Below are 12349 nucleotides of genomic sequence, written 5' to 3' on the forward strand. Positions count from 1 at the left end.
GTGTGTGTTTGGTGTGAAGGAAGGGGGGGGGGGACGAACTTAGCTTGTTCAGCCATGTTAGTTTTCTCAAACGATGAGAGAGAGGAGACATGGCCTTGTCACTGAGCGGAGACGATGAGGAATATGATTCAGAATCTGAGCAGGTATTTTAATTTCGTGAACTCTACTTTGCTCTGTATGCTTCTCGATTTAAAAAAAGGGTTTTGGCGTTTTTTCCTTTTCGTCAGTTACTTCAGGTGAATGTTTGTATCCGCTTTTCCTCTCTCTATGTAGGTTAGTCGGGTTGAAAGGAGAAGGTGTGTTTTAAACCTTATTCTTCGGTCAGCCAGGTAATAGCGAATAAACACAAAGCTAAATATTTGTACACATTTAAAAGAACTGGAGTTCCTCCTTTTTGTGTTCCGTGACCGTCCAAAAACACACCGTGTCCTCGCCTCCTAGACACCATCTATCTTGTTAGCCACAACCGACCCATTTTTGTACTGACCACCTCTTAATAGCGAGCAGCCTCATCCAGTGAGGTTACAGATCCGCGGCTGTGACCACAACCTCGTTATCACCCACTACCTTAACGGTGAAGGCCATCCGACTTTATGCTGGCCAACTTATGATTTTATCGTGCACTTTGGTTAACCTGCTATATCGAAACTGTTTTTCATGTGATTGATTTCCTCTCACTTCCAAAACTTGTCCCACAACTCTGCGCCTTTAAGAAAGCTTTAGTCAAAAACGTTGAGGAAGCAGGGACAGAGAAAGGGGGTGGGGGTGGGGAGAGGGTAACAATGAAGTGTCTCTACTTCTGTTACTTAGTAGTCCAGTGGCCCCAAACTGGGCAAATGGGTTTGATTTTTAACAGAAATAAAGCTTTAATGTGGCTTACAGGGGGGAACTTCTCATGAGTGGCATGGAGTGCATGCTCATTTGAGGTCAGCAGCATGGATACTTTCTCACAGGGCTCATTAGATATTGCACAAGTCTCTCCAGCACACAGTTGGCATGTACAGTTCAAGAGAAATGGGAGAAGTGCTGATGTAAGCGTCAGACCCCTGCTCTTACACAATGTTTATATCCACAACACTCACAAGCAGTGTAGCATCAAAGATCATATTTTGAAGTCTTCTGTTGTGACATATTATAGGGAGAGCAGCACATGTTATTTGTGCTAATTGAGCCCGGGCAGCAGATGAAGGCAAACGTGAGTTTCACTTGCTGACATCCACGCTGATGCTGAGTCAGAAGATTGTGTCACAGCAATATGGGCCATGTTTTTATTTGCAGGGTTCAGCAGCCAATTAGTGTCTGTGCAGAGACAGTGGATCTGTAGCGTAGTGGTTTACACATTTGGCTACTAAGTGATCACGGGAGGAGATACATCTGGGATTAAAAAAAAGCAGCCAAATAAAATTTGGAGACATGGAGGGAATGGAGGACATGTCAGTTTTTTGTTGTAGTTTTAAACTTTGCATGGACTTTATTTGCTCAGAGACTTGGCCTTACTTTAGATATGCTATGAGAGACAAAGTCATGTGAGATAAGGTTAGGGAAATGGTGAGGTATCAGCCACACCTGCAGCAACAGCACCTGTCCTTTCTTCTGTGTTTCTTTCTCATATTTCCGTATTAGTCAGATGGATTAATGGAAAGCTTGGCACCATGAAAATAAGCTTTGCCTGGTTTGATCATTTAGCCTGGTTTTGCATAGATGCTCTGTCAGCAGCAGCAGCAGGCAAAGAACAACTTCTTGAGCTGACAGCAACACAACAGAAGAAACTCTGATATGTAAAGGGATAGATCTAACAACGCGTTTCAAAATCCTCCTGGGGGAAAACGCTCCAAAGAGCAGTTTCTGTTAAACAAGAAGAAACATGTTGTCACTGTTGTTATTAGCAATTTGCCGTGAAGCTTCTTTAGCACATATTTAGGGCTGGTTTCTCCACTCCTTCCAGTGAATATCATTCAGAAAGCAAGAGTGACGTTATCGTTCGCCTGGAACATCTTGTTTTACCTGTCTGCAACGCCTCAGTATCATCTTCCACATAAGACAACCGCAGAGGCTTGAATGATCTTAATTTATTGTAATTTGGTGTTTTATACAAATGAATGGAGTAATAATTGGTCAAAGAGCTGAAATGAGCCGTCGTGCGTGGGCCGTGTGTGATTTCAGTAATAGAATAAGAATAGATGACATCAGGAAAGTGCTCAGAGCACAAATCATAGCTCCACTCTGAGCTTATTTTTATCCATCTCTCTCAGTTTTTTATTCAAACAGTTGCCATCAGAGAGGCAAATGTGTTGCCTAGGTAACCTCTCCTCCTGTGTGATTTGTCTTATTTTCATAGTGCTTTATATTGCCCTGCCATGGCAACAGGGAAGAGAGTAAGAAGGAGATGTGAGAAAATCACAAAATGAATTAAGGTTTCAGGATTCAGTTAGATAATTGGTTGCTTAAATTTCAGTCTGATCGTTAAATTACTGTTTTTATTTTTAGTCCACAGCATCACACTGTTGCTGCTTCCAGTGACTCAAATAAGAAGATTTGGAGTATGCTTTTGTCACAATTCTCAAGGTGACACCCTTAACCCTAAGCTTAACATGCACTGTGAGGATACAATTTCATTGACATGCCTACATTATGGGTACAGTTCAGTTTATATAGCGCCAAATCGCAACAGAAATTGCCTCAAGGTGCTTCATATCGTAAGGTAGAGACACTACCCTCACCACAGCTTTGTTTTTCTTTTTTTTAATTGTTAACTTGATTTAGAGTGAGTACTAGTTAACCCAGTAGCCAAGAAGCAAATCATTTGTTTAATCAGTAACACAATAATTGTATATCAAAAGCCTACAAACACCACTTATGTGTCGTTAATGTTCCATCCAATAGGAATCCAGTACTTTTTAAAGCAAAAACATGCAAATATTCACTGATTCCAGTTTCTAAAATGTGAGAACTTTTTACTTGAAATGGTAATCTGAATACCTTAATTTGGGGTTATTTTGAGAGATCATGATCAACTTTTCAGATATTTTGTTGACAAAATAATTACTTAGGAAATATTAAGGGAAATTAATTGATGAAAATTAATATTAATTGCTGCTTAAGTATAAACTGTTTCCACATGGCTCTGTTTGCCGAAGGATAGTAAAATCCCAAGTTCAAGGTGGAACTAAACTAAATTCCTTGTTTAGTTAAGGAATTTTTTAGTAGCTGGGTCATATGACTCACATGTAATTAAGCAGCAGCAAGAATAGCCTATAAATAAATACATAATGCATGCATCACAGTTTGATGGCAGTGCCAGTTTGATTGGATTCCTTGTGCTGATTACTGTTTTTTCAGCCGTTTGGTCTGATATCTGTTCACCTGTTAGTTTGCTTAAAGGTCCTGTGTCCATGTTCTCAATGACAGAGAGTCTCTTCATTTTGAGTTATCATCTAATGTCTCTTACGTTTTTTGCCTTCCAGCAGCGGGCAGCTAACCGGCCCAAACCCAAAATGGGGACGTCGTCAGCTGTTAAGCTGCCGTCCAACCGCAGCTCCTCTGGAGCCCGCCGCAGGAGGACACGCTGCAGAAAGTGCGAGGCTTGCTTGCGGTCTGAATGCGGGGAGTGTCACTTCTGTAAGGACATGAAGAAGTTTGGTGGACCAGGGCGCATGAAGCAGTCCTGCATCATGAGACAGTGCATCGCGGTGAGTCAGTACAGCTTTAGAGCCAAAATTATCCATGAAGACATGTAACACTGTCAGCTTTGTTTTTCCAAAGCATTCACTGCTTAATAAACTTTATTTCTGCTTGTTTTTTCTTTTTTCGCCCCATGCAGCCTGTGTTGCCCCACACAGCAGTGTGTGTAGTGTGCAAAGAAGCCGGGAAGGAGGACACACTGGAGGATGAGGAGGACAAGTTTAACTTTATGCTGATGGAGTGCTCGATCTGCAATGAGATCGTCCATCCCAACTGCCTGAAGGTACAGAAGGGCGCCTACGTTGGGAACAGCTGAACAACTCCACCTCATCATTACAGTCATTGTGACGGTGACTCACACTGTTGCAGTAATGTGCCAGGAATCTCAGATCATTGTAACATGACAGGAGTGACTCAGGCAGTTGAATCGCAGTCAGAGGAGATAATTGGGTAGAAATGTTGATGTTTACATAACGCTAAAAAAACTTTGTTTGTGATGTGGATCTTAAGATTTTACGGCTCCGACATGACACCATCACGCTGAGGGTTTCACTGAACACATGCTTAAGAAAGCTTAAGAGGTCAGGAGTTTAAAAACAAACTCTCAGATTAAAAAAGAAACTGTATTAGATCATGACCAAAAAGGGCAACACACTGCACACACCCTGTTTGTAACCTGTTATGCAAAAACACAATTTGCTATTTGCATATGTTTGGTCAAACCAGTTTTTGAAGCATGGTCTGCATGTTTGTTTTGCATGCAAGAGCTAAGAATTTTTAATGCCATCAGCTAAATTCCTCAAAAGAGTAGAAAACAAACAAACAAAACAGAAAAAAAGAGGCTGCCTCTTTGTGCCTCGTTACAGGTTTTTCCTAGCTGTTTTATTGTCTTGTTGCAGAATATATTTGGAACCTCATACAGCAGTTTAGATTTGTAACAGCATATTTAGGCCGAGTTGAGATCTTTAACTGTTTATACTTCCCTTTTCTGAGTAATCCATGAAGCAAGAGTTGGCATGTTTAACAGCGACTGAGGTTAAACTGTGCTGACCTGCCTAACAAGTACGCGTCACAACAGCCACTTTCACTTCCCTTGCCTTGTTTGCATTAAACACACTGAACACAAGACTAAGCGAGAGCTGGCAGTTCAAGTTGAAATCCGACTCATTTGGCCGTTGTTTTTATCAGGTGTGTGACGCTTCGGGGGTGGTGAATGATGAACTCCCTAACTGCTGGGAATGTCCTAAATGCAACCATGCTGGAAAGAGTGGAAAAGTGAGTACAAATATGTGTGTGTCACGGTTTTTATGTCACGTTTCAGCTCATCAAGTGTGTTTTGGAAACAAAAGAGAATTAATTAGCATTACAGAGCTTTTGTTGCTTTCATTATTTCAATATTCGGTTAAAGCGTGTGTTGATCAACTTGCTACTTCCTGTTTATACTTTTGTCATCTTTCACATGTGGCAGTGAAGCAGGAAACCTCTGACTGCTGTGTCTTATGTTCTCGGTCACATTGATTTTGTTTATTAAACCATAGGAGCACTTTTAGGAACAGCGTATTTTTCTTGTCAATATAGGCTAAAGGTATAAAGTTGTCTCGCAATTATTGTCCCTTTGGCATTGAAGCAAAAAAGGGGCCCGGGGTTCAAGTATGCCTCCAACCTCCCTGGCTCTTTGCTGAGGGAACAGAAGCCTGTGACAAAGGAGGAAGGGGACGCTTCTTCAGCAACTAAGAGGAGGTCAGACAAAGAGGAGACACCCAGGTACCGACCCGAGGAGTCTCTCAGCCGCCAGCCGCCGGTGCTTTCACCCAGCAACCTGCCACGGCCCCGGCCCGAGGACAAACTGAGGAAAAAGAGGAAGCTGTTTGATGATGATGAGGAAGAGGATCTCAGTGTGAGGAAGAAGGTTTGTATAATAATGTACAGTGTGTAAATGGAGCAGTATTTTGGGGGCTCTAGAGTGCGACCAAATTGGTCACAAATGCGACCAAATTTTTCAATGGTGCGACTCAAAAAAAATCCTAGTTCGCACCGGTGCGACCAGATGTTCGAGTAAAAAAAAAAAAAAAAAAAAAAAAAGTCTCAGTGTGGTCAGACATAGTCAGCGGCGGGACTTCTCTGATTGGCCGTGGTGCAGATATTCCTGTGGTCCTTCGTGTGTACGTTTGAAAGTGCAGGTGGATAGAATTCCGCACAAAGACGTAAACACAGACCGTGGACCCGACGCATCAGAATCAGTTTTCTCTTTCTTGGCTTTCTTACCCAACAGCACGTGAATGTCGTCATTAATTCCCTCTGACTTTTGCTGTATTGCTTCCACCATGATAAAATCACACTTCATGCACAGCTTTCTCTCTCTGTGTACTTTAAGAATAGTTTCCCATCTCAAATCTCTGTTTTCGCCATTATTAATTCGCTTAATTACCCACCAAACTACCGCTGTTTACAGCGCTATCTGACGCTTTTTTTTTCTTTTCTTTTTTTAATGACCTCAGACAAGAGAGGGCAGCAACTTCTGCTGTTCAATACTGAAGAAATTTAAACTTTTTAAAATTATGCAAAATTGCAGAATATTTTTAAGGTTATCTGCTATAAAACGCCAGACTGTCTGAGGCAAAACTGAATTGAATCCAATCGGGACCTTGTAAATCTGAATCGAAAGGATTATAGAAATCAATGATGATACCCAGCCCTAGTGAGTAGCCTAGGCCTGACAGAAGTGGATGTAGCTGTGGGTAATAAGATGTAAAAAGAACTATTGATAACTTTTTTGTTAAGGCCTGATCCGTCTGAAATTCATAGCCAGTGCTCTGACAAGGAGCCATCATTCTCTGAACCTGAAAAAGCACAGTGTATCCAGAAAACACATGTGCTGCGATAAATGCACTGCCCAAGTGTCCCCTCTCCCCACTGCCTTTCAGCGGCAGGCAGCAGCAAACAGGTCGCCAGAGGAGGCCGATGTGATGATTCATTTTAACATTGTCTACAAAGTTACCAAAGAGTGCCAAAGCACTGCAAGCACAAACACTTTTTCAGTAACTTATCTTTCTTGTAGAACTGTGCTCCAAATAAAGAACCTTGTGTTGACAAGATTGTTAGTTAATCATTTCTAAATCAATATTGTCTGTATGGACAGCAATATTCCCCCCAAAAAAGTGCACATGTAAAACTGCAGTGTTAAGTGATGCAGTTGAAAAATGTGGGTGCGCCTAACTTTTAGGTGTATCAGTGCAAACGTGGCAAAAAGATCTAGAGCCCTGACATGTGGTTTTGTTTTTGTTTTTTTTGTTTCTCCAGGAAAGGTCAGATGATCCTTATTTTTCCAAACTTCTTCAACAAATCAAGAGAGAAGAGGATGATGAAGATGCTGAAGAAGAGGATGAAGACGGAAGGGAGCCTCTTTTCCAGAGCGGTGTAGAGAGGAAAGGGCGCTCTGGAGACCCTGAAGATGATGTGGATTACAGGGACTCCAAGAGCGACCTTTTGAATCTCAGCCTTAGAACACCGGTTGGAGACAGTGACCAGTCTCACTGTAGCTCTCCACAGGCCGGCCCCAGCAGTGAGGGCGGGAGCGAGACCCAGGAAAAAGGCCCGCGTCCAAAGGCTCGGCGTAAGCGGCGTTTACCTAACAGAGAGCTGAGTCGGGAACTGAGCAAAGCACTTACCCAGGAAATCCAGAAGACCGAGGACTGCATGGCCAATGAGAACCGGCAACCACTGAAGCCTGAACCAGAGACGGAAAACGAGGAACCCAAGAAGCTGTTCTGCAACGGCAATGAGCTCGGGGATCAGAGGGCCCACCTCAAGACCAAAGAGATGAATGGGAACTCCTGGGAGCTGCGACACTTCTACCCAAGTCAGATCACTCCGCTGGGCTTCAACAGGAGCACTCCGACAACCCGGCCGGTTCCTCCGCGCTCTCCACCCAAGTGTGTCCAAATGGAGCGGCACGTTATTCGGCCCCCTCCCATAAGCCCGCCTCCCGACAGACTGCCTCTAAAAGATGGAAAAGCACACATTATCCAGCGAGAGCTCTGGATGAAGATATTCCGCTATCTCACACACCAGGAGCTGTGTGTGTGCATGAGAGTGTGCAAGACGTGGAACAGATGGTAAATGCACAGCACTATCTCAACAGTGATTTAAAATATATTTCTGATGTTTACAGTTAGTGCAGAAGAGAAAAAAACCCTCTGAAATGTGGAGGAGCAGTTACAGTTTGGTTTAGAGTGTTCTGCCTTGACACAAAGACCTGACATTCAACACAAATCTTTATTTCTGCTAGGTGTTGTGACAAGAGACTCTGGACAAAGATAGATCTGAACCGCTGCACCTCAATCACCCCACTCATGCTAAGTGGGATTATCCGCCGACAGCCAGTCTCCCTGGACCTCAGCTGGACCAACATTTCCAAGAAACAATTAAGCTGGCTTATTAACAGACTGCCAGGTACTTAACTATAAGGGATTTTTGATCTAAGGTTACAGAACCCCCACCCCCCAAATCAGTGTTTTAAAGTGCCACTATATGTTTTAGGTCTGCGAGTGTTAAGGCTGTCAGGTTGCTCCTGGGCTGCTGTGTCTGCACTCTGCACCTCCAGCTGCCCTCTGCTGCGCACTCTCGATGTGCAGTGGGTGGAGGGACTCAAAGATGCACAGATGAGGGACCTCCTCTCCCCTCCCACAGATAACAGACCAGGTAAAGCACAACTACTATCATAAATGTGCCCTTTTCTCCTGCCTGCCATGCTGTTATGCATAAATGATACTCAAAGTTAAGTTTTAACAGCTGCAACATAAACACAGTTACTAATCATTTCACATTAACTTGCGTAAGTGTTAATGTTAAAACTCTTAGGTACTCAGTTACACATTGCTAACTATTTTATAGAGCAACTCTTGGAGTGGGAAGCTTTTCAGTAGCTGAAAAGGTTATTGCTCTCATTCCAAACCCCAAAATAGATTTTTCCAGGAGGCGCTGCTTTAGATTTACGTTTTCAAACTGAAACACAAGCGTGAACTTGAATGTCAGAGACTTTTATAATCTTGAGGTGTTGATCAAATTTAAAATTGTTCTGTGTTACTTTTTATTTGACCAACTAACTAACAGGCCAGCTGGATAACCGCTGCAAGTTGCGGAACGTGGAGGAACTGAGGTTAGCGGGGCTGGACATCACCGACACGTCTTTACGCCTCATAAGTCGACAGATGCCTTTGCTCTCCAGGCTGGACCTTAGATACTGCAACCATATCAATGACCAGTCAGTCAACCTGCTGACAGCAGCAGGGACCACAACCAGAGATTCCCTCACAGAAATCAACCTCTCAGGTGAGATGTTGAATCAGAGCGTGGAGTCATGGGAATATACAGGCATCAGGCTTTTTCATGTTTGTTTTTTTTCCAGCAGGCTTGCATACAAGTTCAGCTGGGCGGCTGAATTCAAATAAATGGCACACTTCCTGTCCTTTAAATAACCTGATGGTCAGTCTAAACTCATACTTCCATATAATAACACAGAAAGCACCTCTGTTAGGACAAAATAGAACTTGTCATAAGACATACAATGATTGATATTTTTATTGAGACTGGGTGTGTCTGTTTCCAGTGGCTCAAGTGTTTGTATTGTTTGTGTTGGTGTCTCTTTTGGGTGCCAAAATAAAAACAAACAAACATTGAAACTAATAAAACAAAACTGAAACAAGTAAACCAACTCTGTAAAATAAACTGCAGTCAAAATAAGTGTTTAAAATTATATAGAAGTTTTCAAAAGTAATGGAAAATACAAGACAATAACAACTCTTGTGTTAACCACAGAGGAAGAAGGCGAAATAGGGGGTTTTGCTAAAGCATCGATATTAGCCACTAAATTATTTAAATACTGTGGGTTGTGCTTGATTGTTCCAGGAAATTATATACTTGGACTTGAGATGAATAAATAGATTAGTATACTTAGCATTGGTTAGTTTACTTCCTTTAATATGCTGCTTTTAGCATTTCAGCTACTGTGCACTTAGCTTGTGTTTTTTTTTTTTTGTTTGAATTAGCAACGGTACTCAGAATTACAATCTTCTTTACTGTCATTGTGTAAAATGTAAAAAACAAGACAAAATGCAATGCTTTGCAAATATTGTAAACGCATATTTTATTCATAACAGAACATAGATGACATCTCAAATGTTTAAAATAAGAAAATGTTACAATTGTAAGAAAAATATTAGCTTGTTTTGAATCTGATGGCAACAAAATGTCTCAGAAAACTAGGACATGTACTTGGCATTGTTGTGGTGGGAGCATATGTTGTTCTAAAAGCTGTATATAGCTTTCAGCATTGATTGTGCCTTTCCAGATGTGCAAGCTGCCAGTTCCATAGGCACTAAAGTCCGCCCATACCGTCACAGATGGTAGTAAGCTGGATGACAAGCCCTCTCCTCTTTAGTCCAGAAAATCAGGTGTCCATGGTTTTTAAAAATAATTTGACATTTTGATTTTTCTGACCACATAACAGTTTTGCTCTCAATGACAGAATCATGCCTGTTTTTAGTGCTGCACCACCTGAGGGCCAGGAGATAACAGGCATCCGATATTAATTGTTGATCTTGTCTGCTGTGAGGAGATTTCTCCAGAATTGTGAGGGCAGTGTTTTGTAAAGCCTGTCTTCACTTCTAAAGAACTCTTAAGTGTCTCTTTAAGATGCACTTTTAATAACCAGACATTACTGGCCTGTTGCCAATTAACCTAATTAGTTTAAAAATATTCCCTCAGCTGCTTCTTCTTAGTACCACTTACTGTTTTGGCCTTTTGTTGCCTCCATCCCAATGTTTGAGTTTTTGTGAGACATGCTGCTGCCATCAAATTAAAAATGAGGTAATATTTTTCTTAAAATTGCACATTTTCTCAGTTTTTTGTGTACTGTTTTGAAAAAAGGAAATGCGCGAGATCTGCAGATCATTGCTTTCTGCTTTTATTTACATTTTAGTCCCAGCCTTATCAAAGTCCCCGGTTTACATTTATAGCAATAAAGCCCAGTTTTTGAATGCCAGATGTGATTAGTCTGGAGACGTATACATTTTTAAATTAGCAGGACTGACAGTTTTCTGTTCTTCTAACCCTTTTTCCTTGCCTCATTTTTTCAGTGTGTAACAGAGTAACGGACCATTCCTTAAATTTCTTCAAGCGCTGCGGAAGCATCTGTCAGATAGACCTTCGCTTCTGCAAGCAGGTGACCAAGGCAGCCTGTGAAAGGTTCATCGCAGAGATGTCTGTGAGTGTACCGTTTAAATTGAAAGAGGACAAATTGCTGCAGAAGATAAGCTAGTTCCCAACAGGGCAAACAATAAAAGGACTTCAAAGATGGTCTTTGCACTTAATGGAACAACTGGTCCTGTGATAAGTCTCTGAATCACTGTCAGTAAACTGAAGTGAAAGATTGAGGTTGACTGGATGGAAGCCTTGGAGTCTAATGTCAGGAGGTGACAAACATTCACTGGACGGGTTAAGAAGAGATGGCATGCATGTGTTTCTTTTGAGACTACTTTTATAAAGACCTGCTTGTAATTGACTCCTGGGTTATTTTTATTCCTTAAATATTTGAAAAACAGTATTTTTATAGCAGCAACATTTCATGAGTTTACAGTGTCTCAGGAACTATTATCACAGAGAGACTGTACCGTGAACTGAAAATGATCTCCTTCAGTTTGCCCTCTTGTAACAGTCTGCGTGCCAAAATGTACATTTGAATTTAACATCACTTCAGTATCAGAAAAATAAAATAGCATGTACAATATATCTGATCATAAAAATATTTAGAATGTCTTTTTGATGAAGATAAAAAAAAAAAAAAAAAAAAAAGATAAACAAATTTCATATTCTGTTACACCCTCATGCCTTCAGTTACATTACTACTTTAAACTGTGGAGTGTTTTTGCTTTATGGGGTTTTCAACAATATTTCAATATTAATTTATTGATTGTTTTTTTTATTACTGTTTGTATTTATTCAGTAAGTTGACATAGGTGTGTCACATAGCTGGGTCAAATAATTAGTACAAGTAATTTATCAGGGTGATTTAAGCCTGTTGCAGCTCCCAGCGGGTGAAGTTCAACACCCAAAAGTTAGTAACAGGAAGCTGACTGTCCCAGCAACTGTGAAACTGACTTTGTGATAATACAGTAATCCCCCACACATCTGTTTTCACCTGGTTCTGGTTTATATAATCTGCTAACGCTGACCTTTGCAAATAACTCATTTGCATAGTTTTGAACCTATACTCCCTACAGTAGGTGTTGTATTTTGGTTGTTGTGCTGTAATTGATCACCTCAGGTGAATGTGATGTTTATATTTGTAAATCCAAAAATGATGTGCTAATATGCATTAAAAGAATTTCATTTGTACCATTAAAGCGAGGCTTTGCTCTTTTCTCTTTTTTCCATATTCTCACAGGGCTAATAGATTTTACCTAATTTGTACATTTGGCACAAGCCTGTAGTTTGTACTGTTGCCTCACAGCAAGGTGGTCCTGGGTTTGAATCCACCATCTGTTCGTGGTCTTTCTCCAGCTTTCTTCCACAGTCCAAAGACATGCAGTTAGGTTCATTGGTGCTTCTAAATGACCCATAAGTGTGAATGAATGCCTGCCTCACTGTTAGTCGTGTGAAAGACTGGCAA

The 12349-nt window shown here is 41.3% G+C and overlaps 1 protein-coding gene across 4 annotated transcripts; it reads left to right on the top strand.

Moving 5' to 3' along the window:
• kdm2ba (lysine (K)-specific demethylase 2Ba) lies at positions 1–12083 on the top strand. 4 transcript variants are annotated; one of them, XM_004544193.6, is made up of 11 exons: positions 1–143; positions 3465–3689; positions 3821–3964; positions 4870–4956; positions 5300–5590; positions 6982–7796; positions 7970–8133; positions 8221–8382; positions 8794–9012; positions 9092–9165; positions 10818–10969. In XM_004544193.6, the coding sequence occupies exons 1-11, from the start codon at positions 90–92 to the stop codon at positions 10830–10832; spliced, it is 2250 nt and encodes a 749-aa protein (XP_004544250.1). In that variant the 5' UTR covers positions 1–89; the 3' UTR covers positions 10833–10969. The 4 variants fall into 4 exon arrangements, with proteins under 4 accessions (XP_004544250.1, XP_004544247.1, XP_004544248.1 ...); XM_004544190.5 differs by lacking the exon at positions 9092–9165 and having other exon boundaries at positions 10818–12083; XM_004544191.5 differs by lacking the exon at positions 9092–9165 and having other exon boundaries at positions 5309–5590; positions 10818–12083.
• The last annotated feature ends 266 nt before the right edge of the window (positions 12084–12349 follow it).

The sequence above is a fragment of the Maylandia zebra genome, linkage group LG12, assembly GCF_041146795.1.
Source record: "Maylandia zebra isolate NMK-2024a linkage group LG12, Mzebra_GT3a, whole genome shotgun sequence".
Lineage (NCBI taxonomy): Eukaryota > Metazoa > Chordata > Actinopteri > Cichliformes > Cichlidae > Maylandia > Maylandia zebra.